The following is a 25,354-nucleotide window of genomic DNA, read 5'->3' on the forward strand; positions in this document are numbered from 1 at the left end:
TTTCATACAGCACGTCTAATATTTATTTCATTCTTATTTATATTTATTTTTATAAAGTGTTAACTGAGTTTGGTGTCATGATTCTGTACGAAAGGAAAATTTACACTTTTACATGAAGGTAAAAAATGTTCCTTAATCTTTGAATTCCAGTGCTTTCAGTCAGTTTCAGACCCATTTCCACAGGTACACAGCATCCAGCACCATGTCATGGTAAATGGTCTGTATTTATATAGCGCTTTACTAGTTCCTAAGGACCCCAAAGCTCTTTACATATCCAGTCATTCACCCATTCACACACTGGTGATGGCAGCTAAACTGTAGCCACAGCCACCCTGGGGCGCACTGACAGAGGGCCCTCTGACCACCACCACCAGTAGGCAACGGGTGAAGTGTCTTGCCCAAGGACACAACGACCAAGGGTGTCCAAGCCGGGGCTCGAACTGGCAACCTTCTGATTACAAGGCAAACTCCCAACTCTTGAGCCACGATTACAGCGCCCTTACAATAATTTAGGGAAAGAACAGGTTAATCTGAAGAGCAGAGTGCTGTAATAAGACGCCACAACTGTTTGATGATCAGTTGTAAATGATGTTATTGCAAAGTGGAAGCATTTAAGAACCACAGCAACTGATCCACAAAGCACACTACAGCTGTGCTCAGAATCACTCTAATTATACTGATTCTATGTCATCACTTGTAGTGAAGAGTACTCATCACTGTGGGATTGTTATAGGAGTAAAGGACTACCTGTTGACTGCAGGTCCCAAAGGTACGAGAAGCTCGGCTCACAGCATGTTTGCTCTGATAAAGTAAAGTGGGACAGATTCTAAGTGTTTAAGGTTTGGTGCTGTCCTGTGAACCAAAGCTCTGAAATATACAGTTTCCTTATGCACTGAATATGTGAATAAGCCATGTTTTAGTTGCAAATGCTTATTAAATAAAATAATACACATTTTTTCAAATAATTCATGTTTTTTGTTTTTATTTTCTCCAGCTATTATTAATCTGTGGGACAGAAGTTATATTGTGAAATATACTGCTAGTACTTCTTGACCTTGCTCTCTGTCATTTATGGAAAATGCCAGTGATTGTTGATGCCAACAATTTATAACAATTTGCTTTTCAGCAAGTGTCTCATGGAGCAGTTTGTCAGCACAGCAGCATTATAAATTATGTTTAGCAAGGCCAAGAAAAAAGTGTTTCAGAAGAGGAAGGAGAGGAGAAGAAAGGTGGAGAAGTCGCCCACAAAGGCTGGAGACTTTGTTACCTACACAATGTGTGTGTGTGTGTGTGTGTGTGTGTGTGTGTGTGTGTGTGTGTGGGGTAATATCTTTGTGGGGACCAGAAACTTGAAGTTTACCATACTTATGGGGACCAAAATCCTCGTCCCCACAAGTTTGAAGGAATTTTTGAGACTTAAAATGTGGTCTTAGTGTCAGAGTTACAGTTGGGTTATGGTTGTGGTTAGGGTTAGGGTTAGAGTTAGCCATTCATTTTTGCTGGGTTCGCCTTTATTAGTCCCACACGTAGGAAATTAGTTTTGTTACAGCAGAAAGTGGACGTGCAAAGTTACATAGCAGAAATTAGAAAAACCCTGGAATAGGATAAGAATAAGATACTATACACAACTGTACACAATAGAATAAAATAAAATACTATCCATCCATCTATTCGCTTCCGCTTATCCTTTTCAGGGTCGCGGGGGGCGCTGGAGCCTATCCCAGCTGTCATAGGGCGAGAGGCGGGGTACACCCTGGACAGGTCGCCAGTCTGTCGCAGGGCCAACACACAGGGAAAGAGAACCATTCACACCTAGTGACAATTTGGATTATTCAATTAACCTATCCCCACAAGCTGCATGTCTTTGGGCGGTGGGAGGAAGCCGGAGTACCCGGAGGGAACCCACGCAAACACGGGGAGAACATGCAAACTCCTGATGGTGGAATTGAACTCAGGACCTTCTTGCTGTGCGGCAACAGTGCTGACCACCGTGCCACTGTGCTGCCCAAAATAAAATACTATATACAGTAAAATAAAAATAGAATACAAATACTATGTACAACTGAGTAAAATACAACATTGTCAGAAAAAGAGCAGCTTAGTGTCACTGCTGCTGCACATGTGTGGATGTGTTTTATGTTCCTACAAGATATGAATACATGTGTGTATACCAACTGCTATTCTCAATAAAAGCCAACACACATTTAAATAACAATGTAAATATGAACTAATAACCTGAGCTGACATTAAAGGAGACCTATTACACTTGATCATACATGCACTGTTCTCATATCACGTATGTTTAACATGACCAAAGCCTCCAAAAATGAGGTCAGTAGCAGTGCAGGTACAGGCTGAACGCTGCTCTAAGCACTCGAGTGCAGACAGCTTTTTCACCACTTGGCTCTGCTTTATGTCAATGGGAGCAGATACACCCAGTAAGATCATCGTAGGCGTACAGAAGCCCCACGAGGGGCAGCCAATCAGAAGAAGGCTGGCTTATAAATGAGGTGTTCTTCAAAGGAAAGAAGCTAAAAGTTATTTTCAGACATGAACGATGCCAGAGGCTGTAAAAAAGCCCAGTATAAGACGAATACAGCATATTTTGAACAGTAAGTGAACAAAGCTACTCCAGGAGAGTCCAAAGATAAAAATATTGAGATGAAATGTAAAAACGCTAACACCTTAGAGTCATCATTTAAGACCTTAAGATCTTAGCTTTGCAGTGTAACCAAACACCAATATGGACTCCTCTGGTGCTCCCAGCTGCCAGTATAGGCTTAAATATTCACTCAGTGTCTACCCAGTAACAATCATCTCAGCCAAACACACACACACAGAAAGCAACACAGAAACAGAGAGTTTGAAGTTACCATCATTTTGTGTCACACTGCAAAGCTTTATCCTTAAACAGCTTTTTCCACTACACCAATTATCTCCCAGCATCACAGCGAAGGCAGTCCCCATTAAAGCACAGAATAAGCAATCAACAAAGAGCATCTTTCATTTCTTTTAATCATCAGTATCTGAGTGTGGGTTTAAGGCATAGTGTATTTCCCCCCTTTGAACAGCACATGGCAAAGAGCATAGAAAACTATCTATTTTCTTTTGATTGATTTTCACTCATGTTTTTTAATGGGAGCTGTGAAGCGCTGAAGGATCTCAATTCTTTTCTTGTTTCAGTCATTCCTCCTCTGCAGTCTTACAGCCACCAATTAAACTTTTGGTCTTTCTTTCTCTTTGTGTTCGGTTTCTCCGGTTTCTCATTCTGTGACGATATTGTTTAAAGGCTTCGACAGAAGAGATGAGATTCAGTTAGTCTTTCTCCACGACTCTCTTAAATTATTTTTCCTCTAAGTTAAATCACGTGTCCATTACTGCCTTCATGCGCTGCATCTTTCTCCCATTTTCCTCAGGATATTTGTTTCTCTTCGCCACCTATGCCTTTCATAATCTGATGAAATTATTTTATAGGATTTATTTTTTCTAAAAATCTCTCAAGATACATGAAGGAAACTCAATTTTTACAAAGCCTCAGACTTTATACAGTAACTATGTGCAGTATAGAAACTACTTTCAGCCACTCTTGGCAATTAAATTTTCCTCCTACAAAGGTAGGCCTGTAGATTTTTATTATCTGGATGCGTGCTCATGAGCTATAATGTGAAAGAACCAGCACATCAACAAAAACATTTTACAAATGGAGGAATAAATACACAGCTAACTTCATCTTTTTGACCGCCTGGATTGACTACAAGAAAGCCTATGACTCAGTGCTCTACACATGGACACTGGAGTGCTTGGCACTTGCCATTAATAAGGATCAGGAACTCAGTGGGACTTTTAAACACAACTGTGGAAGACAACCCTGGAGCCATGGCACCAAGCACCAGATCCACAGCGGACAGATCCCAAGTTACAGACTGTGCATACATACCCTGGAGACTATCCAACACATGGGTAGTAGCAGGATGTAAGATTAAAGCTGGGACAGGATATAAAGTCCTGATGGGACAACCAGTACCAAAGCTCTTTGAGAACAACAGGGCTAAAGTCCTGCAGGACCTCGAATTCCAGACAGTCAAGCAGCTGCTGGCTAACCAACCTTAGTTGGAACAGAAGATATGACAGATGTGCCAATCCCAGCAGAGAGCAACATCAGGAAGGAGTGCAAGAAAACAGAGAGGTATTGGATGCTGAAGGAACAACTGGAGCAGATGTGGAAGGTAAAGTCCAGATCTTTAACCCTGAAACTGGGAAAGTTGCTCTGGCAGATTCCAGGCACAACATCGGGTCTCTGTCCACTATAGCAAAGTCCAGATACTACGCAGAACCATCAACCAGGCCACTTGAGGATCATCACATCCCACCCCTGCCCAGGGGGCAAATTTAAGCATACGCAGACATGTCCATGTTATTCCATGATTAAGGTTAAATGTGTGTTTAGCTGAGCTCTAAAAGGTTTTGTGCAGATTTGTAACATGTTTATTCTTGATTTTTAAAAATCTACAACATCTCTTCATGACAGGGCTTCATAAAAGGTAAACGAGTCTGTGAGTGTGCTGCAACCTCGAGTTTGTTTCACAGCGAGGTGATCATCTTTTACTGTCAGGTGACCCTCTGAGAGGATTCTTTGATTATTGCTTGAGCTTGTGTGGTAGAGCTGTGGGTGGGACTGCAGCACTTCTTCTCTGGGTTGTTGTTGATGTTTCTTTTTGTATGCTGTCACTTTCTTTTATTAAAAAATGAAAGAACTAGTTTCTCCACTCAGACATAAAATATAACATCTGCGAGTGTAAAATTGCGACATTTTAAGCTCAGGCGATCTCGCCAAAGGCTGAGTCACGTCTGCATCTTGATATAAAAACGTTAAACCACTTGACAGCCAGTAAACTTCACAAACTGGATGATGAACTTGAATGAATTTTCTTCTCGTCATGATGAATGCACGCTGCGCCTTGCAGCTATGAACACTCAGTGTGCGTCTGTCTTCTTTTGACTTTCTTCTGTTGCAGAAACAAAAATTTCATTTCAATGCAAAGCAGAAAGAAGTGGACAAGGACAGATTCCCCACCCACTGCCTGCCAGTCCTGTCGCTTCTTCTGGTTTTTTCTTGTTCCTCACACACACACACACACACACACACACACACACACACACACACACACACACACACACACACACACACACACACACACACACACACGTCTACACATTTCACAGCAAAGAAATGTGTCCCTCTGTGTTTATCCCTGTTTTCACATCCTTCCATCATTGTTTGGTTGTCACCACTCCCTCTCCTCCTTGTTCACAAATCAATTCTGCCCACACACACACACACACACACACACGCACACGTATACACACACACGCACACACACACGCACACACACACGCACACACACACACACACACAGATACAAATTTCAATCCTACATCAGGATGTAGGAGACAACAAGAAGGGAGAAGTCCACTCATCCTCCACATCTTCTCTGTCCTCTTCCAGCAAAAATAAATTAACTTTAAATTGGACTGGTCATGCAACAGCAGCATCTGTATAAAAAAAGCCCGAAGCAGACTGTATTTAACATCTGCAGGAAGCTCCTGAGGATGTTTTACCAGTCAGTGGTTGCTGGAGTACTTTTCTATGCTGTGGTGTGCTGGGGGAGCAGCACAGCAAAGAAGGACTCATCCAGGCTGGAGAAACTGATCAGGAGGGCTAGCTCTGTGGTCGGCATGAAGCTGGACACTCTGGTGACAGTGGCAGAGAAAAGGACATTAAAGAAACTGCTGGACATTATGAACAATGCTGGGCATCCTCTGCACACGGCCATAAAAACCAGAGGAGTCTGTTCAGGTTGCTTCTCCCAAAGTCAAGAACCAACAGACTTAAAAACTCCTTTGTCCCACACGCCATCAGACTGTTTAACTCCTCTCTGGAGGGGAGAGGGAGGGGAAACAGGAGGACAAAGGAGGGGGGACAACTAAGCTGTAGTGCCCTTTTCACTGTGCAATATTTTTCTATATTCATCGGCGCAATAGACTCAAAATAGTTGAAATGTGCAATTCCCTGGTTATTCCTATTATCCTATTTATCGCTATTATACACTCTGTATTAATATATGTGTATATATGATATATTTCTATTTCTGCTTACATTGTTTTGCAACTTCTGTCGGTGCTGTGCTACTGGAAAAAGAATTTCCTGGAGGAACTCACCTGAGGGACTAATAAAGTTTAATCTAATCTAATCTCCAATTATATAATAATTAAGTAAAAAACATTATGCAACTGTATGCAAAGTATCTGTTGCATTAGAGGATACCAGGATATTTAGAATCCGATTGGTGTGACTTCTAATATCATCAAAAAGAGTGACCACGTGCTCCTTTATCTATTACAGTTTCTTACAGACGCTAGGACACATTTCTCAATACTTAGGTCACGTTTGCAAAACTCCTCACACAGTGAGCACAACAGAAGTCTATGTGGGCTAAACTGAGGACCAGTTATCATTGTTTTGGCACAAAATGCATTCAATGACTACATCTCTCAAATTTCATGAATTATCTTCTCACTCAGACACAACAACTGCCAAAACTCTTTGTACGGACAGGACATTTTGCATGTGCTTACATACTGTTTTCAAAACTGTTAAACTTATGGCCAAAACAATAACACAATGCAAAACTGAATAAGACAGCAAAATCCAACAGCAATATTTTATTGAAACATATTTCCAATCTAAAAATGCAGTTTAACCAGCCACAGCTGATTCTCATTGTAGATGAACATCTGCACAGATGTTACTCCTTCAATTTCATTACAAAAGGAGACAACTGCTGAATAGGTTTTTTTGTGATGTAAACATGGACCCAGCCAGAAATGGAGTAGATTAGCATTACTATTGTATGTGTATCAGTGGATGGTGTGTATACAAATTCTTGTATTTTGGGATTACTTAGTGCAAAAAAATAAAAATACAGAAACAAATATTAACGAATTCTGCATGATGTCTGATTCATTCCAGTAACATATATTGAAATTATAAACAGAGATGTGTCCTTGTTTTACACAAGAAAACACTGTGTAACATGTTGTTAGTGTTTTTTAGGTCATTGTTTTGTGGGTGACAAAGTGTGTTTGTCGGCTGTCAACCTTTGCTAGTGTTCTGGAAGAATGAGTTTATTTGAGACCTGAATGAAGTGTTTTGGTAGTTGTAGTGCATTTTGAATGTGAAATGAACTGCTTTGCCAAGCTGACAGTCAGTTAGAAGGATTGTGTGAAGAGTTTTGCAAACGTGACCTAAGTATTGAGACATGTGTCCTAGCGTCTGTAAAAAACTGTAAACCAATGTTTTACTGTTCTGCACAAAACTACCAGCAGAGGGCAGTCTCGAGCAGTGAGCTCAGTGAGCTGTGAAACAGCAACAAAGAGTGACTTCGGGGTACTTTGGGTTTAGTCCCAGTGATTAACGTAAGGCAGCCACCGTACTGTGCAAAAGTCTTGAGTCACCTCTCATTGACTTCATTGACTTCTAATTAGCTTCCGAGGAGCCAGAGTATCTTGAGCAACAGTTCTCCAGACCTCCTGGAGGTCTTTGGGCCTCGACTTGTTCAAGGAAAGTGGCAAAGGCAAAAAAAAAGCAGTGATAACCAGATGTGACGATAACAGATGGATCTGAGAAACTGAGGAACACTGAAGTGACACGGTACCAGTTTACACAATGTCTTTTATCCTGTCTTCCTTCTCTCACCCCAACCGGTAGCAGCAGATGGCCCCGCCCCTCCCTGAGCCTGGTTCTGCCGGAGGTTTCTTCCTGTTAAAAGGGAGTTTTTCCTTCCCACTGTCGCCAAAGTGCTGCTCATAGGGGGTCATATGATTGTTGGGTTTTTCTCTGTATCTATGAAGCGCCTTGAGGCGACTTTTGTTGTGATTTGGCGCTATATAAATAAAATTGAATTGAATTGAACCACATCCAATTCACACAGAAATCTGACACTCAAAATAAAGAAAGCAGCCAAAGATCACATCAGGGCAAAGAATTTAAATGTGACTTTGTGTGACCCTGTAGCACCGTAACTTCTTTCCTCATGTAAACACTGACACTTTTTGCTTGTTTAATTACTGGTTATTGTGTTTCCATGTTTCTTGATTCTCAGAGCATCCAATAATCTGCCACTCTGATATGCATTTAGTACCACACAGCACTGAAGCCAACCCAGTATTTCTCTTCACTCTGCTGCAATCTTCCATTTCTCCTTTGTCAGTTGTTATCTCTTATTCAGTCTCACATGCTTTCTCCTTTTCCCTTCTCCCCTCCGAGCCCTCGCTTTCTTTCTCATATTTTTTATTTATTCAGTCTCTAACACACTGTCTTAGGGTTCGTCTTTCACACACACACTTTCGCCACCAATGTGTAAACTGCCTGTGGCTGTGTGCAAAGGGCAATTGGAGAGATACACTAGAGAGAGAGAGAGGGCACAGGAGATGGTGTGTGTTCACAGAGGGGTGTGTGTGTGTGTGTGTGTGTGTGTGTGTGTGTGTGTGTGTGTGCGTGTGCGTGTGTGTGTGTGTGTCTTGGCCTCCCTGCTCTGCTGCATTTGTCACCTCTACAGACTGCAGACCCACCAAATGTCCACTTACTGAGACTTCAGCATGTCGATGTTTCTGCATTTATTCATGCGTGCAGTGATGACAGCCACGTCTGAGCATCTTTATGTGTGTGTGTGTGGATGTGAGAGAGGGAAAAAAACAAGTATACACACAAATATGTGAACTGGGAGTCACACAGGTTTCTATGACTCACTGCCAATTATTATATTTTTGTACAAGCTCTAGAAAAACGTTAAATTAATATGAAAATGCTTAAAGTGGGCTCTGACATCAGTGTGTCAGCATTTTGCTTCCAGGCAGCATTTTGGCAAATTTGCACATTCCCCGGGCGTCACATAGCGCCGTTCTGGCAGACGCCACCTGTGTTTCACCGTTAAGTGCAAGGTGTCTATCGGTGTCGGTGCGTCCGCAGCGATTCTGGCTGCTGAGAGATAACAGCTTTGCAGAGCTGCACAGTCTGCTTTAGGAGGTAGGAGGGAGCTTAGCAGACAGGAGACCCTGGATCGCAGCCCGTTTGTGTTTTGCACTTGGATTTTTTTCCACTGTGATGGTCTGGTTGCTCTCCTTACTTCTCTTTATTCCTCTCTACTGCAGAAGGTGGGTGATGCACACCATCAGGACAACGGGAAGCACCTGGTTTAGTTTTTTCTCTATTAAACTGCGGCTCCGATGTTCTGGAGCGCAGCACTTATCCACTCACACATCCTCACTACTGATGATACAGACTTCCTCACGTCATGGTTGTCTTTGCGTCATGTTTTTGCATTGGTTCATGAGATAACTCACTGTTATAAAAACAATAACCATTAACAGGAAAAGTGCTGCTAGTTAATAATGAATAGGATTTTACAGCATCTTCAAATTTTTTATTTCCTCTTTCAACATTTGTCCTGCAATAAAACATATCTGAGGTCCATCAAAGGTCCAACATGTAAGGGGGATACTTGTTCCTTATACCCAGCTCTAAATCATTGTTTTGGTGTAATTTGGTTTCCATGGACCACATTTTGCCTTGACTCAAGTCAAATGTGTATGCTTCAGCTCAGCCACACGTCCAAATATTAGGTGCGTTGTGGCCTTTAGGGCAGCGGTCCCCAACCCCCGGGCCTCGGACCGGTACCGGTCCGTGAGTCGTTTGGTACCGGGCCGCGAGAGTTGAGGCTCAGGTGTGAAATGTATGGTTTTCAGGGTTTTTATCGGTTTTCAGCGTTATTTTGTTATCGTTTTTATCGTTAACTCGGTTTTCCTGGGTCTTTTCACGTGTGTTATGAATAAATCTTATTTTTTTCGGTACCGGTACTAGTTTTATTTTGTTATATTTATCCGCGACACCTTAAAGGCCGGTCCGTGAAAATATTGTCGGACATAAACCGGTCCGTGGCGCAAAAAAGGTTGGAGACCGCTGACTTAGGGCACATCTGAGTTTCCAGAGCAGGCATCTAAAGTCCAGATCGTCTGTTCCACACAACACTCGTCAGTGCCCTAACTGAGGGAACGGTGCCAAAAGTCGCCCAGATTATGGCCCAACTGTGCCCACTGTCTGCATGTAGAGCACACTCTTTTCTGCAAGTCATGTTTTTTGGCATTTACATTATAATAGTAATTTCAATTTAACTTATGGTGGCAATTTTTTAAGTATGGAAAATTTGATTGTTATCCCATGAAATACCAAAAATCTTTCCCTTCTAACAAACCAGAGAATTGCTCCGCAGTGCGCTGATGCTCAGCACCAGCTTCATCGTTTTAGACCTCGGCATGCCTCTCTCTGTCTCCTCTCCACGTCCTTTTCTGTTTACGGGCTTATTATTTATTATCTGCATGTGTGCTTATCTATAAGCAGACAGTGTTGCAACAAAGACAGTCATTCTCTCTAATCTACTCCTATATCTCTCCATCCGTCCACAACGCACGAGCATTCCTTGTTGCTGGATTTTCATCTGCTTTAAGAGGACATTCACTTTGTCAGTGACAAAACACTCGCTAATGTCAGATCTGTCAGGATGGAAATAGAAAATCTGTCACGCAGAACCCGACAATGACAATTTTGTCTTTCATCTCTTCAACTCTGGCAGGGAGCAAAGACAAAAGTCTGTTAAACCAGAATAAAAGCACAGAGCGACGGGGCTGGCAGGACACGAGGAAGATGAGTGATGAAAATAACCATCGGAACAGAGACAGGAGACGGAGCACAGCGACAGTTTTAGATTACAACCAGGCCTAATGCACGGATTACTTTCCCCTCTATCCGTTTAGGGACAGATGGATTTCCGATCACATATTGCGACAGGAAGTGGCGAGAAGACAGATGGCCTAAAAGTACGAAAAAAGGCTACGAACTGATGGCTGGACAGAGGGGGTGGAGTGAGTGAAAAATCTGATTGGCTGACAGTGATGCAGATATGAGTGACAGCGAGCTCACAGTTACTGCTTGCAGCCTTTGCACTTTTGTACAGAAAGCCTTCACTGTGCTTTCAGAGCCAGGCACATCTCAGGAACATCGCACCTTAAAAATACATGAATCTGTGGGCAGCACAGGCCGAGGCTGGACACAAGTCAGTGTTCCCATTCAGAGGTCTTTGGTGCAATTCAGAAATCTGATTGGTTGAGAATATTTTTATTTTAATACAGGTCAGAATCAGTATCCTCCATTTCTCTGTTCTCACACAGCTGTGCAATAAGAAGTAGTAATTATTATTTGTTATCCTCAGATGAACATGTTTTATTTATTTTATTGTGCATTATTTTTGCTATTGATCCCAGCAGCGGGAGTTTCTTTTTTCACAGCTGGTCCACTGAATTCATCCAGAAAATATTCACTTTCACCGATTTACACAGAGAAAAGATCTGAGTTGGAGATTTTGTGTGAACTGGGATGAACCCACGTTACAAAACCAGCTAAAGTAAAGTTAACCTGAGTCTCTCATTTATTTAGTTGGTTATAAACCCACAAAACAAGAAAAACTGTACCAGGTGTGGGAAAAATGAAGAGCAGATGTTTTTAAGATTTGCAGCTGTGCAGCGTTCTGATTGGTTGATCAGCTACTTGTATTTCTTTCTTCAAAACAGAGATTTATCAAGCACCAACTGCTGCTGAAGGCCTCCCCACACCGTAGGCTGGGTTAGTTTTAGTTAACCTCCAAGAATAGTTCTTCACGAAAACAAAAACAACTGCAGCACTTTCAGATTCTGGGACAGCTTCAGAATACATGTGATAATAATGATGTTTGCTGAGATTAAGCAGCGACTGGATTCTTTCTAAAGATGTCGGGCTTTGGGGGACTCGGTCTGTTGCATTCCCTTTGTTCCTGACAACAAAGCGGCACGATGCACACGGATGCTCCGCGCTGCTTACCACATAGAGCTGCTTCCACAGTAAGGCCCATTCTTGCAGTGTTGACGTGACCTCGGTGACAATGGGGTCTTCAAGAGGCACCACAGTCTCATGTGGCCTGCAATAGAAAACAGACACACACACATTTAATTCACAGCTGCTGGGTTTGGACAAGCATCAGATGTCCATAACTGAAGCAGATTTAAGGACACACAGAGCAGCACGTCCACAGTACAAAGCCTTTAAATGTGAAATTGTTAACACGCGTAAAAGTAAGAGAGACAATAAAAGCTTGGCCTGCTTTGTCACCAGAGGAACTTGGCGACTGTGTGGAGTTACGTGTGTCAGGTTTCTACACTAATGAATTAAAGTGAACTGACAGTTCAGTGAAGCAGAAATCCAAACACTAATCTTGTGTTTGGATTTCTGATAAGAGATAAGATAAGAGAATCCACTTATACTGCCTGTACCAACAAAGCACACTTCATGCACAGGTGGAAACACAAAGCACGAGCTAACATATGAAATAAGGTAAACTGTCAAAGTCAAAGCCAGCTTTATTATCAAAAACAGGTGTACAGATCATGCACATTGATAAATCTGACAGTCGTCAGCATAACAGTGGAAGGATATCACATGCCTTCTAAGGATGGTTCCCACGGGCTGTAAATATAATGAAAAAAGCAGAGGCCCTAAAATTGAGCCCTGTGGGACCCCAAACTGAAGAGGAGCAGAAAAGGACTCGTGCCCTAAAAGGTTAACACTAACAGTTCTGTCAGAAAGATAAGAGCTAAACCAATTCAAAGCAGTACCACGAATGTCTGCAAGATGGTGTAAGCCACAGTAAATGTTGTGGTCTACAGTGTCAAAGGCAGGTGTTTGGTCAAGGAGGACCAGAACAACATGATTACTAGAATCGCAGGAAAGGAGGAAATCATTAAAACCTTTAAGACTGCTGACTCAGTGCTATGAAGGTTTTTAAAGCCTAATTGAAAGACCTCTAAGATGCCGTTGGGAATATACAATTTTCTCTAAGATTTGAGACATAAAAGACAGCTTGGAGATGGCCTGTAGTTAGCCAATACAGTGTGGTCCAGGGCGGGTTTCTTATGCATGCTTAAAATTAGCAGGGACTACACCAGATATTAATGTGTCATTAAGTTAAATAACACACATGGATTATGACTGTTGGAGGAAATTATCTTGGAGAAGTATTTTCTTTTAGCCTCTTTGACCATATCCTGATAGAGGCGCCAGCAGTCCTTAGGATTTGAAGAGACACCTGCAGTTTGTCCCTCTTCCATCTGCATTCAGCTCTATGACACTTCCTCATCACAGCCCAAGTGGTGTTATTAAACCAAGGCTCGGTTTCAGCCTTGGGCTGCCTGGTTTTTAATGGTGCCACAGAGTCCAGTATAGTAAGGCAAGAAGATTCAAACCAGGAGTTGAGGTCCTCTGTGTCCAAGGGAGTGAGATCAGCGGGGACAGACAGCTGGCTAAAAGCAAAGGAGAACTGGACAGCAGTGGAAGGGTTAATGATCCAACAGCGGCGAACATGTGCGGTGGTTTCGTGAAAACAGCATCAGAAAAGACAGCGTCAGATATTTCCACGTCTGACTCAGGTAGACTGTGTGACAAGACCAAGCCTAGTGTGTTTCCGTGTTCGTGTGTGGGACCGGGTATGGACTGGACCAGATTAAAAGAGTCAGGCTTAAAAACCCTTTCACCAGAGGTTTGTCTGGACAGCAGACATGGATATTAAAACCTCCCACAATAAAAACATGATCGTAGTTGGGCAAAGTCCCAGCTCGAAGTTCTGAAAGGTAATTTATGAAGTTCTTATTGTATTTAGAGGGACGATAAATAACAGCAATGATCACTGAGTTAGAGTGATTAACTTCAAAACATGTGAGCTCAAAGCTGGAAGGTGAAAACTCTAAAAATCACAGTTTACATTTAAAATCCTTTTTAAAAAAAAATCACCCGCTGTACCTCTTCCTCCCCTGATGTCCTCGGTGTGTTAAAATAGGAACAAGCCGCTGGTAAAAGTTCGGATAAAATACTGGACTCACGTGTTAAAGCCAAATCTCAGTGACGCACATAAAGTCCAGGTTCCAGGAGGTAAATGTCACGAAGGAGCATCATCCAGGCCGACCACGGGGATGAGGCAGGAATCCACAGGGTCCAGAAATCGCTGAAAGCTCCAGGAAATAATCGATGTATTCCTTGGACGGTTGAGGGACAATGCACGAAGGACAGGTTGAGTTTAATGAACCTGTCCTTTGCATGGGAGGACAATCCTCCTATGCATTGTCCTCCCATGCATAGGAGGACAACGCGCCTTCACCTCACCTCCCAGCAGCAAAGTGCAGCAGCATTTTGAAGCATGGATTACTGTTTCCAAATGTGGCCTGGATAAAATGGGTCTTACTTTTGCCAAGCGCCTTATACAGCACAGCTCAGTCTTTCTATCTGACATTCACTCAGGAGAAACTCGGGTTCAGTGTTTGGCCTCTTTGCAGTCCGGAGCAGCCGGGGATCGAACCACCGACCTTCCATCAGTAGATGACCTGCTCTACCTCCTGCTCACGTCTTCAGGTGGAACAAAGAAAAGCAGCTGAAGACAAAGACCTCGTTTCACCTAAGCACTTGTACATAGTTTTGAGCATCAGGGATTTCTTCACTAGAACTGAAAGCTGCGTCTCCAGCCTGCAGTCAAGAGCATTAAAGCAACACACACACTTTTGTTCTTCTTCTCATCCCACGCTACCTTTCTGCTCGCCCCTCCCTCACTCAGGGAAGCACTTCTTTCCTTCTTACCCCTCTGCTCACATACCCCCCTTCCCTCCGTCGCATACAGTAACTGATTAATTAATAAAAGCCAGTGTGCCAGATTAGCTGATCTCCCAGCTGAGCCGTAGCTGGCGGCCGCCTGGTGATTTCACACACATTAGTTACACTTGTATCACAGACGCGTCTCCTCCTCTTCGCCTCTGTTCTACTTTTCACTCAGCCTAATCGCTCCCTCCTCCCGCTTCCCTGCCTCGTGTTCCTCCTCCTCTCTTTTCTGGCACATCTCCATCATCCATTTGCACATTCTACTCTTTCTCCTCTTCACAGCTTCCTCTTCCTCTTCTGTGTTGCCTTTCCTGTTATTCCCCCTTTTCTGCTTTCTCTCCTGCATTTCTTCCCTCTTTGTGCTCTTTCTCCCTCTGCACCCACATCCCCACAGTCTTTGGTTTCTGTCTCCTAGCCTGACCTCTGTCTGTGTTTCTGTTGTTTGCAAATCTTTATCCATATCCTCTCTCACCGTGCCCCACAACTAGTCTCCATCTGGTTATCTCTGCCCCGAGTCATCGCTGCCCCGAGCTGCCACAGTGTTTCTCCGTCAGTCTCAAGCCACTTATATTTTCATCTGCTGTCTCATAACAGCCTCTCTTTATTATTATTCTCTGTTATTCTCCATGCAGTTCATTCTTAAAAACACTCGCTGCCTCTGTTTTGAAACTCTTGAGAGAAGAAGAGATTTTTGGGGGAAATTCTTTTTGTCTTTCATCCTTTGGTTATATTCATACCCCACAGCTGTGTTTAAAACTTTACAGCGATTTAATATTCTGTATTCTCTGGGCTGCTTTAAACGACTCCAATCCAGCCTCTTATTTCTTAGTTTTTGTGCATTACAGAAAACATTTTCAATGATGCTTCCAGTGAACTGCATGACACATTAGCATGGCAAAGTGCGTCTCACTAAAAGATCGCAGGCTGTCAGAAGAGGCGTAGCAGCATCAATGCCGGAGCCCCTCATGGTTGTATCCTTAGTCCATTTCTCAACACCCTCTGCATAAATGACTGTATCAGCACTTCAGCAGCACTCCATCTCTCACTTTACGCAGTGGTGCACTTACAGTCTGTGACAGCTGAATGTCACTGGCACATCGAGCGCACACTGCTCCCATCTGAATCCACCTCCAATGAAGCAGTTTGACAGCTCCCGGCAGCTCGGATGTAGATAATAAACACGGCTTTAGCCAGCCTACTGTTTACACCTGCTGGCAGCAAACACAGCATCACATAAGAGCTGCTGGCCCCCGCCTTCTATCGCTGGTGCATCAAACCCCACCACATCCTGTAATCTAACACATCCTGATGTTTTTACCCTGCTAACTGCGTCCAGCAAAAACAGGTTCGATGGAGCTTTTTCTGCTCCTGACCTCTCGGACCTCAACAACAGAGCCACTAAGTGCACTTTTAGCACTTACCGTAGTCCATAACACTCACCACCTCAGACCACAGCTGAACTTGGCTTTGGACCGGGCGTGTGTTTATATACGTTTTCTGTCACAGCAGCTGAAAAACCCTGCTGAGCCGTGTAATTCATAAATGATCAGTTTTTAAAGGTCGTGATTGGCCGACCAGTGATGGAGGAGATGCAGAGACTAACACCACCAGGGTCAAACGGCTGATAGAGACAAATACCCCAATGACTTTGGAGCGATGAGCCGATGTAAGTCAGACTGGGATTGTTTTTCTTGCAGTACTCTGTTAACTGTTAACTGGTTTCCTTAAATGTGCATCTTAAGTTATAGCTTCTGGTTTCATGGATATCATGTGTGAGAGTGGAAGGACACCAGTGCACTAGGTGACAGTATGGACACAAAAGTCTTTCTTAATTTTAGTTAAACAGAAAAGTCAGGTGAGTCAGATGCTCTGAGCTCAAAAATCAAACCCGAGCATGTCGACACGCTCCGCCGTTATCTCTGCGGTTATTAGGGTCACACTGCACTAAATGAAGGACATTCAGCAGGAATTAAGCCTCGTGGCTGAGAGCAGCAGGACTGATCAGGATCAAGTTTTTACTGAGGCCAAAGATCCAAGGAGCAGGATGACTCCTGTACTCAGAGCAGGCACCCCCTGCTGGCCATTAAAACGGAATAGCTGGCACATCCTGACCAGAGCACTGCTGTCCAACCTCTGTTTTCTCCTACCTGCCTGCAGCCCTGAGTGTTTGAGCTGCTGCTCTTTCGTCATTTCCGCTTTCCCACCCTGTCAAACTCAATTCTGTCGTCTTTGATCCAATAGTCTTTTTGCCTGTTTTCTGAGAGCCAGTTAGTCTCTCTGTTCCCTGTGCTTTAAATCTCACTGCTATTCTGTTATTCTGCATTTCAGACTCTCATTCATGCAACTCACCTCCTCCACATCTCCACCTTACCTGGATGCCTCAGCTGAGCCTCCATCTGTGGTGTGTTTCACCATGACTACCAGCTTCTAGTCTCCAGGGATGTTGTCATGCTTCCTGCCATTAAACTGCTTTGATTTGGTGCGTCATCCGACTCAGTCTGTGTACTTGAGCTGTATTAAGCTCTATTTACTGAACTCCCAGCAGACAGCGAACTGAAGCGCTCACACGATCCAGCAAATGTGTGATTCTGTCTCGTAGTTTGTGATTTGTCCCGTTTGCTGTTTGTGGTCTCTCGTGTTATCCTCTCCCCTCACAGAGCTCGGTTCTGCTGGAAGCTTTTTCACCTAGAAAGGGAGTTCTCCCCCCCCACTATCACCAAATGGGTTTTTCCATATAAGCCTGTAGGCTCATTACCTAAACATATAAAGAGCCTCGTGGCTGTTCTTGTGAACTGGCAGTATTTAAATGAAACTAATTTGAATCTTGATGGCTTAATCAGTTATTAGATGATGACACTTTGAACCCAACAAACCGCTCTCACTGTTGATGGTCTCTTAGGTTTTACATTAGCTCAAGTCACCCTGAAATGCGAACACGGAAAAGATGAGAAGTTCTTTTGTGCTTCATAAAATTTATTTAATGCTCCACAATCTTTGCAGCACGAATCCAAACTGGTATAAAAGCTTTTCTTTGCATTTTCAAAAAGACTGCATTCATGGGAAAATGTGACATTATTAAGTTAGGATAATGAGTAAATTGTCCCTTAAATGATACGTGATAAGCTACAGTAAATCCAGCCTGGTGCTTAAGCAGCTCAGACAAAGTTAGAACGAGGGATTTGGTTTTAGCGTCTTATTTTCGTTTATTTGGTGCTTTGAATTGTTAAGAAACAGCTTCAAAATCAAAAAGTTAGAAAATGGACCGAGGCAGGATGACAGAAGAGTGGGAAAGGAAAAAGAAATGATTGGCTCTGATAAGAAATGATAAAAGCGTACACGTGCAGACACGGAGCACTTTTCTCTCTTTTTTAAACACATGTGCTCTTTTCCATCTGTGGATCACAAACATGAAGCTGGCGTCAAAGATGAAAACCATCAAGCTCCGTATGCTGACATTAACTTGGGGTTAAATGCAGGGCGGCCGTCATTTCACCGCACCGATCGCTGAGCTGAGGGTCACCGTGCAAACAGCGCAACACTGCTTCTAAAAATACGTCCACACTGTTCACGGCGCCCAGAGGTTACACGCAGCACTGCATGTAACATTAACTATTCATTTAGATGTGAACTGCACATACTGCCATTTATTCACAACGTCACAATGCACTGCACATTTTTAAAATTTGTCTTTTGTAACCGACTCATTATTTATGAGTTCATAAGCATGTTTTGTCATTTGTGCAGCTTTAGTCTGTGTCCACACAGTGCAGAGTGGGTCCACACAGTGCAGAGTGGGTCCACACAGAGCAGAGTGGGTCCACACAGAGCAGAGTGGGTCCACACAGAGCAGAGTGGGTCCACGTGCGACCACATGCACCTACAACCAATGAGGTCCAGCTAACAGGCAGGTGTGAAGGAAATCTGCAGAAACCCTCCAAGCAGGAAGATTCAAACTCAAAGATAGCAGCACTGATCTCTGGAGCACCATGCTGCTGCTGCCAAATACAAAACTTGTGCAATGTATGAAATTATTTTCTTTTAATCATAAAAGTAATAAGAAACTAGTAAAACAAATGTATTTCTGTTTTTGGTGGAGCACAGATCGTCTCCTCGTATTAAACCTTCAAATGTAGAAGAAATGGTGCAAAAAATGTACGTTTTACAGCATCTGTGTTTCTTTTTGAGGCTTCGGTGCTTTTCAGGAGCGTGCTACTGTTACTTTCAGCTGTTAATCATGAGGTTCAATATTAGAGAGAAAGTCTGGGTATACTGGACCTGTAGGGAAGAAAATGACATCTTCATCTAAATTATCAACCCAATAAAAATATGAACCCTAACCCAGTTGGGAGTATATTGTATTTAATGACAGTTTATTGGTAGTTTTGACCGAGTTGTCAGCTCAGTTGTTTCTTTACATAAACTTGAAAGGAAGTGGAACTTGCCTGAAGTGTTTGAATTATTCTGCTTGTTAAACTTGTTGGAATAAAGGATTAAAAACGAGCCTGTAGAGCATTTCACTGACCTGCTGCTCCCATCAGCCTGTTTGACTGTTTGCAGAGGGAGCCACACAAACTCCCAGCCTCAGATGCTTCAGTGCTTCTCAGGAACATTGTGCTGCTACCTTCTGCTATTGAACAGTCATTTTAATTCATTTGGACAAACTTTTTTTTCCATGTAGCAAAACCTCGCGTCAGTCCAGGTGGAGCCAAAATGCCAGAAAAGAACTGACCAAACGATCCGGTGAGTTAAAAATCTGTCACTTCATAATCGATTCACATGCACTGTGCAGAAAACCTGATGAGAGTCGGGTCCTGGGTCTGACTGGAGCTGCAAACAAACAGTAAGCAGGTGATCAGACTCACTGAGGAGCTCACACAGGCTCTACACAAAGTGTTCATTTAACTTCAGACATGAGCCTGATTTCATTCTTTTATGCCTGCAAGTGTTTTTTGTTTGTTAGGTTTTTTTGGTGCATTTTGCTGTTCAAGTCTTTTTGTACCGTTACTATAAATGTGTCGCGTGCACTTGTACAGTAGGTTTCTCTCTCCATGTGTAGTAATGAAGTGCAGGGTTGTGATAATTGTAAATGTCAGCTCTGAGAGCTTCCTGGCACAAACCTGCAGGCTGCACACTGGTGGATCGACACAGGGACGCAGGCAGGCCGACTCCACAGGAACAAATTAAAATCCGCTAAACTCATTTGACCTCATGCTGCAGTTTTTACATAAGGATATTCAAATCTCTCCGTGCCGTCTCAAACACATGAGACATTAAAGATCACTGTCAGATTTTCTAGGGTGCAGAGTGACTACGCTGATTCTCACCGGACAGTAAAAGTGGAAGTTTTATGAAAAGAAGGTTCACTAAAGCTCAGAAGCATCTACTGTACAGATGTCCTGCTGCCTGCTTCATGCAGAGCAGACATCCTCCTTGGTGCTGTGAGCAGTGCTGGATGGTCAACTCTTTGTTGGTCACCTTTTACCCAGCAGACCAATCACAGCGATCGAGCCCTGTTGGTGGGTGTACCACGTTACTGTGATCACATCCCGTTTTCTTTAATGCAGTAATGTAAAACATTGATGTACATAATTCAATAATTATATGAAGCTTACGCCTAAGTTATATGTCTGTCTTTTTTCCTGGTTGTCTGTTCTTTACATCACTTCCACTTTCCCACGCTCTCAAACGCAACACTTACATCATTACATTATATCTCGGTCCTCATTGTCATTCTCTCTTTCAGGCTCTCATATGTGCAACCAGCCTCCTCCCCATCTCCGCCTCCCCCGAATCACTCAGAGCTCCATCCAAGCCTCCATCTAAATCACCAGCGTCCTGATTCCGGGGGTCCCGTCCTAAATCCTGCCACCGCTGGGATCCCGTAATGACACGTTGGGTCATCGGGGTCTAATCACCAAATAGATTTTCTCTCACAGTAAATTTTGTTCCATTCTTCCAAACGTTCTCTCCGTGTTGTAATTACAGTAAAGGTTCAACACAGTCTGAACTACCACAGTGCTCGTGAACTGAGAAGAAACATCAGTGAGTTAGAATAAGTGCAGCAGGGAGCAGGTGGTGCTCAGGGAGCTCCAGCAAGAAAACTTAGAGTTGAAGTTGGCTCAACACGAGCTGATGTAATGCCGAGCTGACCAATCAAGTGCATGCACGGTCCAGCGTATCATCCCTGAGGTAAAACATGAAGTACTAGCTTTATTCTGTTTGTCAGTACGGCTTTTAATTGGTACCTGAAGCAACACGCCTCCACCTACACCACCCCTTGAGTGTCTGTAACTCATACTGAACATGGCTCATTTGTTTGTACAGTGAAGACACACACAGTGTAATTCTCTTATTCCCTCACACACACCCACGTGCACATCGAAAGCTCTGCTGCTTTAAGACCCACTTGATCAACAGTCTTTAATTATGTTTGTCATCATGCAGCAGCCTCCATCTTCCTTCAGTAAAATACACCAACTCTCCGTCTCTGCCCCGGGGGCCTACTTGAAACTCTAAAAGATTCACTAATTCCAATTAATTTACTCTCTGCCTTTAATTAAAAAACTCTTATGCAAATCGCGACACGCTCTGTAACGCTGATTAATCTGAATTTTGGAGGGTTTTGTTTTTTGTTTTTTTAAAGCTTTTCCAAATAATTATGCTAATGTATTAAAATATGTACAGTTGAACTTGGAAGGAAATGAGAAAAAAGGAGGTTTATACCTTATTTAGAAAGAATGAGTCTCAAAACAACTGATCCCAACAGAAAAGCAAATTTCATCAAATTACCTCCTAAACAGTTTTAGCTGCAGAAGAAGAAAAATGCCTCCCAGCACTGCGGATATAAAATATACCCGACTGTGGCATCATCCCACATTCGGTACACGAGGGCGACTCAAATCGGATCAGATCTGGAGTGACTAAAAGATGATGACATACAGTATGGTGCAAAAGGCTTTTGGCATGTTCGATGATTGTTATCTCACAACACCATCAGGAAGGAGTCTGATCGGCCCCCAAACTCACAGCGATCTAAACATGCAGCCAGACTCACAAAGACTGTTCTTCAGCTGAAAGCAGAGCAGCAAGTCCTGCAGCATGAAGCAGGGCGCCAAAGAGCCCAGATCAACATCTCAGGCTCAGGCCAGGATCATACAAGCAGAAGACTCGGACTGAATCCACCGAAAAACTGTGGCAACTTCTCCAAGATGTTAACCTCATTAGTACCTTGAAAACAAGTGCAGAGCTGGTGCTCTTAAAAGCAAGACTGGGTTTCCCACAGATGATTGCAGTGGCTCACCGTGTGCATGTGTGTGCTGCAAACCACGCCACATGTGCAGGTGGTACGAATAATACACTTTTTCTCTACTTTATGACAAAAAACAGACTCGATCGTTTTGGCCTGCAGGTATTAGCTGCCACATGTGCAGCTTTCATTAGTGAGTCAGACAATAAGGAAACTTTGCATTTATTTTAAAAGCCTGTGGAAGTGACTGGAACAAATGCAGGGCTGACTGAATACGTTTGGCAGTATAACGTATTGTCACTCTCAGCAGAGGCTGTTAGCGACGCTCTGTCCGTGAAGCTCTGGTTAAAATCCTCTTCAGACAGAAAAGAGACACTAATGACTGAATGAGTAACAGGAGAGAAAGAAAGGCTCAGAGGACAATAAATGCTTTTTGCTGTTTTTATGTTCAACACGACTGCTTTCAGCCCTCAAACTGAAACATGATGCTGGAGTCAGTGAAGGTGTTAAATTCATCGAAAGCGTGAGTCTAACCGAGCCTGAGGTTTCACAGAGGCTCAGTGTAGTGTCGCAGGTTTACACACTTACCCTCTGTTGGTGACGATGGCCTTCTTCAAGTGAACGTAGCTGGCAGGAAAAACTCCCTGGAGAGACACAGACAGAAAAAATAACAGAGAAGAAAGATAATTAATCACCGTCTACTTCCCATCCAATAACACCGAGAGACAGATCACGATAAAGACATGCAGAGTAAAGACTATCCTCTGTGTGCAGCAGCGAGACGCTCCTCAATCATTCGTGTACAATAATAAGTTATAACGGAGGCTGATGGCAGGCTAGGCAGGTCGCTTCTTGTCTTTGATTGGAGATCTTCCAGTGAGGAGAAATACATGCTGCCTTTGCCATCAGAACGTCATGACACTGTGACCTGACAGAAAATGACAGCGAATCACATTTTTGCACAGATTTGGCCTTTTAAAGGCACGTGGTCCTAAACGTCTGTGAAGGTTCTCAGTCATCCAGGTCATCGTAGTCTAAGGAGCTTGCAAAGAAAAGCGTCTGGACTTGTTTGAGTTGCTGGAAGACTCATGCGAAGACAGCTTGAAGACAGCTCATGTGATTAGGTAGAGGATCATCAGGGGGTCCTTTGTCCCTCTTTGGGGGGAAACTCCCACTAGGTTTATATCTGGGACTCTCCACCATTTGACCTTAGAACTGAAGAAGCTTCTCAGATGAGAGGTGAAACGTCTTCAAGCAACTTAAATAAGTCCAGACGCTTTTCTTTCCTTGGTCCTAAACGTTTGATCAGCTGTAAAACAGCCCGCTTCAGTTTAAGGTTGTTTTCAATAAATTGCATGTTGAAATTTTCTGCATGTTGAAGCTCAACTTGGAACCTTGTTAAGATCCAACTATGCAAAATATGATTTTCAGGTGATCATAAACTTTTGGTCAGGGCTGTACAATAAAAGTATATAATGAAGAAGGACTCTACAGGGTCTGAGGAAGGGTGGGGTTTATACAGGAAACATTGGGTCCCGCTGTCTCCACCTGTTCTGATGTGATGGGCATAAAATGAACTGCTTGGACTTGCAGCTGTTTCAACTGTGTTAAAGTCCAGTAAAGATCACACTGCAAAGAGATTACATTGATCCAGTGACGTTCCCGGGGCAACACTGATTGGACCAATCAGCTTAAACTCTGATCATTTTGTTATGGTTTTGGGAGGGAGTTGATTTTTAAATTTATTTTATTTTTTGTGGTTTTTTGTTGTTGTTGTTGTTGTTCTCTGTGCGTGGGCTGTTGTTGGGGTTTTTTTTGTTTCTCTTCCTTTTTTTTTTCCTTTCTTTTTTCGTGTTTTTTTGTTATCATCTGAATTTTAATGGCCTAATTTGTTTTGATATATGTCTTTATATCAGTTGGTACTTGCTGTATTGGGCCTGATATGTCAAATTACATGTGCAAAACTTTAGAAATAAAGAGGGAGGAAAAAAAAGCAAAAAAAAACCTCTGATCCAAACAAATCAGGCTGAGATCATTTTAACTGGAATAAGACAAAACCAGCAGGCATGAAAGGCAACCAGTGAGGAAAGTGTCCCACGAGAGATTTCAGTATATTCAATTTATTGTCTTTAAATTTTAAATTATTATTATTTGTTTTATATTTATTTTATTTGTTTTCAGGTTTGTGCTCTACCTCTGGGGTTAAATTCTCGGGCTGTTTTTCACACTATGTGACATATCGAGTCACTAGAGGCCCTGAACTGATATGAAGCACATATTAAATTCCTATTCCCTTCTTTTCAGGGTGTAGCTTTAAGATTAGAAAAGAGAAGATAAGAAGTTAGACCATTAAATTATTTGACATATTTATTGGCTTTTGATTGATATTGTTCAGAGTTCTGCGTCTCAGAGCCGGCTGTACCCCCTCACCGAACCCTGATGTGCACAGTGTGCACCTCTACTGTTTCACCGTTGAACCAAGGGCAGGTGAAGCATCTTCAGCCTTTCTGTGGAGGTTTTTCAGCAATCTTCAAGAAGTTGTGCCCTCTTTCCTTTTCTGCATCTGTGGCCATAGCAACTAAAACCCAACATTTTCTAGGAAAACAAGCTTCTGCATGCTTGGCTTCCCAAAGTGGTTAAAGCACTAAGAATTCACATTTCTAAGTGAAATATTGAGGCCTTCGACATAATTATGAGAGAATCATCATTTAAAACCGCTGGCATCAATTATAAAGACAGGTTACACAAGGCAAGGCCCAATCTTTCCTGGGCCCACAAAGAAGGCGAGTGCCATGCACGGCAGCTGATCAGTTTATTGTGTGAAGCTTGGCCTAATGGATGGAAACCATGCTGTTCTGGAGCATAGTGACGTGCACGCTGGTTCTTGGTTCAGTTCCATCACTAACTCAGTTGACTGTCAGTGATGGAGTTATTGTTGCTGCTGTAGCTGCGTAGGTATGGAAAGAAACTATATCTGTATAGTTGCTTAATCTGACGCACTTGCATGAAACAGGCATAACAGATATACAGGCCTATCCTCCAGCAACATTTCTGCTTTTTCAACCTGAACCACAGCTTCTTCCTAGACTGACCAAGTAGTTTTGGCACCTCCAGTAAATCTAATGAGTGAGTAAAGCAAAACAGAACCTCTTCAATAAAGGACTGTTGTCCTCTAGTATTTCAGGCTGGTTTGCTACAGCACCAGTGTGAAGCCAGTGTTGGAAATCTGGTGCATCGCTTTGCACCTTGCAGCTTTGCATTGTCAGAATACAGAATCTGATTTGTATAAAAACTCATTCTTCATCTTCAGTAGCCTCAGATTC

The 25,354-nt window shown here is 42.9% G+C and overlaps 1 protein-coding gene across 9 annotated transcripts in view; it reads right to left on the reverse strand.

The window, feature by feature from the left end:
• Positions 1-25,354, reverse strand: part of LOC147331413 (dedicator of cytokinesis protein 3-like) — a 251,942-nt gene that overhangs the window by 110,721 nt on the left and 115,867 nt on the right. For all 9 annotated transcript variants that reach the window (XM_086293683.1, XM_086293682.1, XM_086293678.1 and 6 more), the window contains exons 4-5: positions 22,620-22,675; positions 11,969-12,065 (exon numbers count right to left, since the gene is read on the reverse strand). In XM_086293683.1, the coding sequence (XP_086149809.1) occupies positions 11,969-12,065; positions 22,620-22,675 (153 nt within the window). The remainder of the gene's footprint in view (positions 1-11,968; positions 12,066-22,619; positions 22,676-25,354) is intronic.

The sequence above is a fragment of the Aulonocara sp. 'chitande type north' Nkhata Bay genome, linkage group LG5 (genome assembly GCF_057382095.1).
Source record: "Aulonocara sp. 'chitande type north' Nkhata Bay isolate Kocher_YH1m ecotype deep benthic linkage group LG5, A_spYH_male_GT1.1, whole genome shotgun sequence".
Taxonomy (NCBI): Eukaryota; Metazoa; Chordata; class Actinopteri; order Cichliformes; family Cichlidae; genus Aulonocara; species Aulonocara sp. 'chitande type north' Nkhata Bay.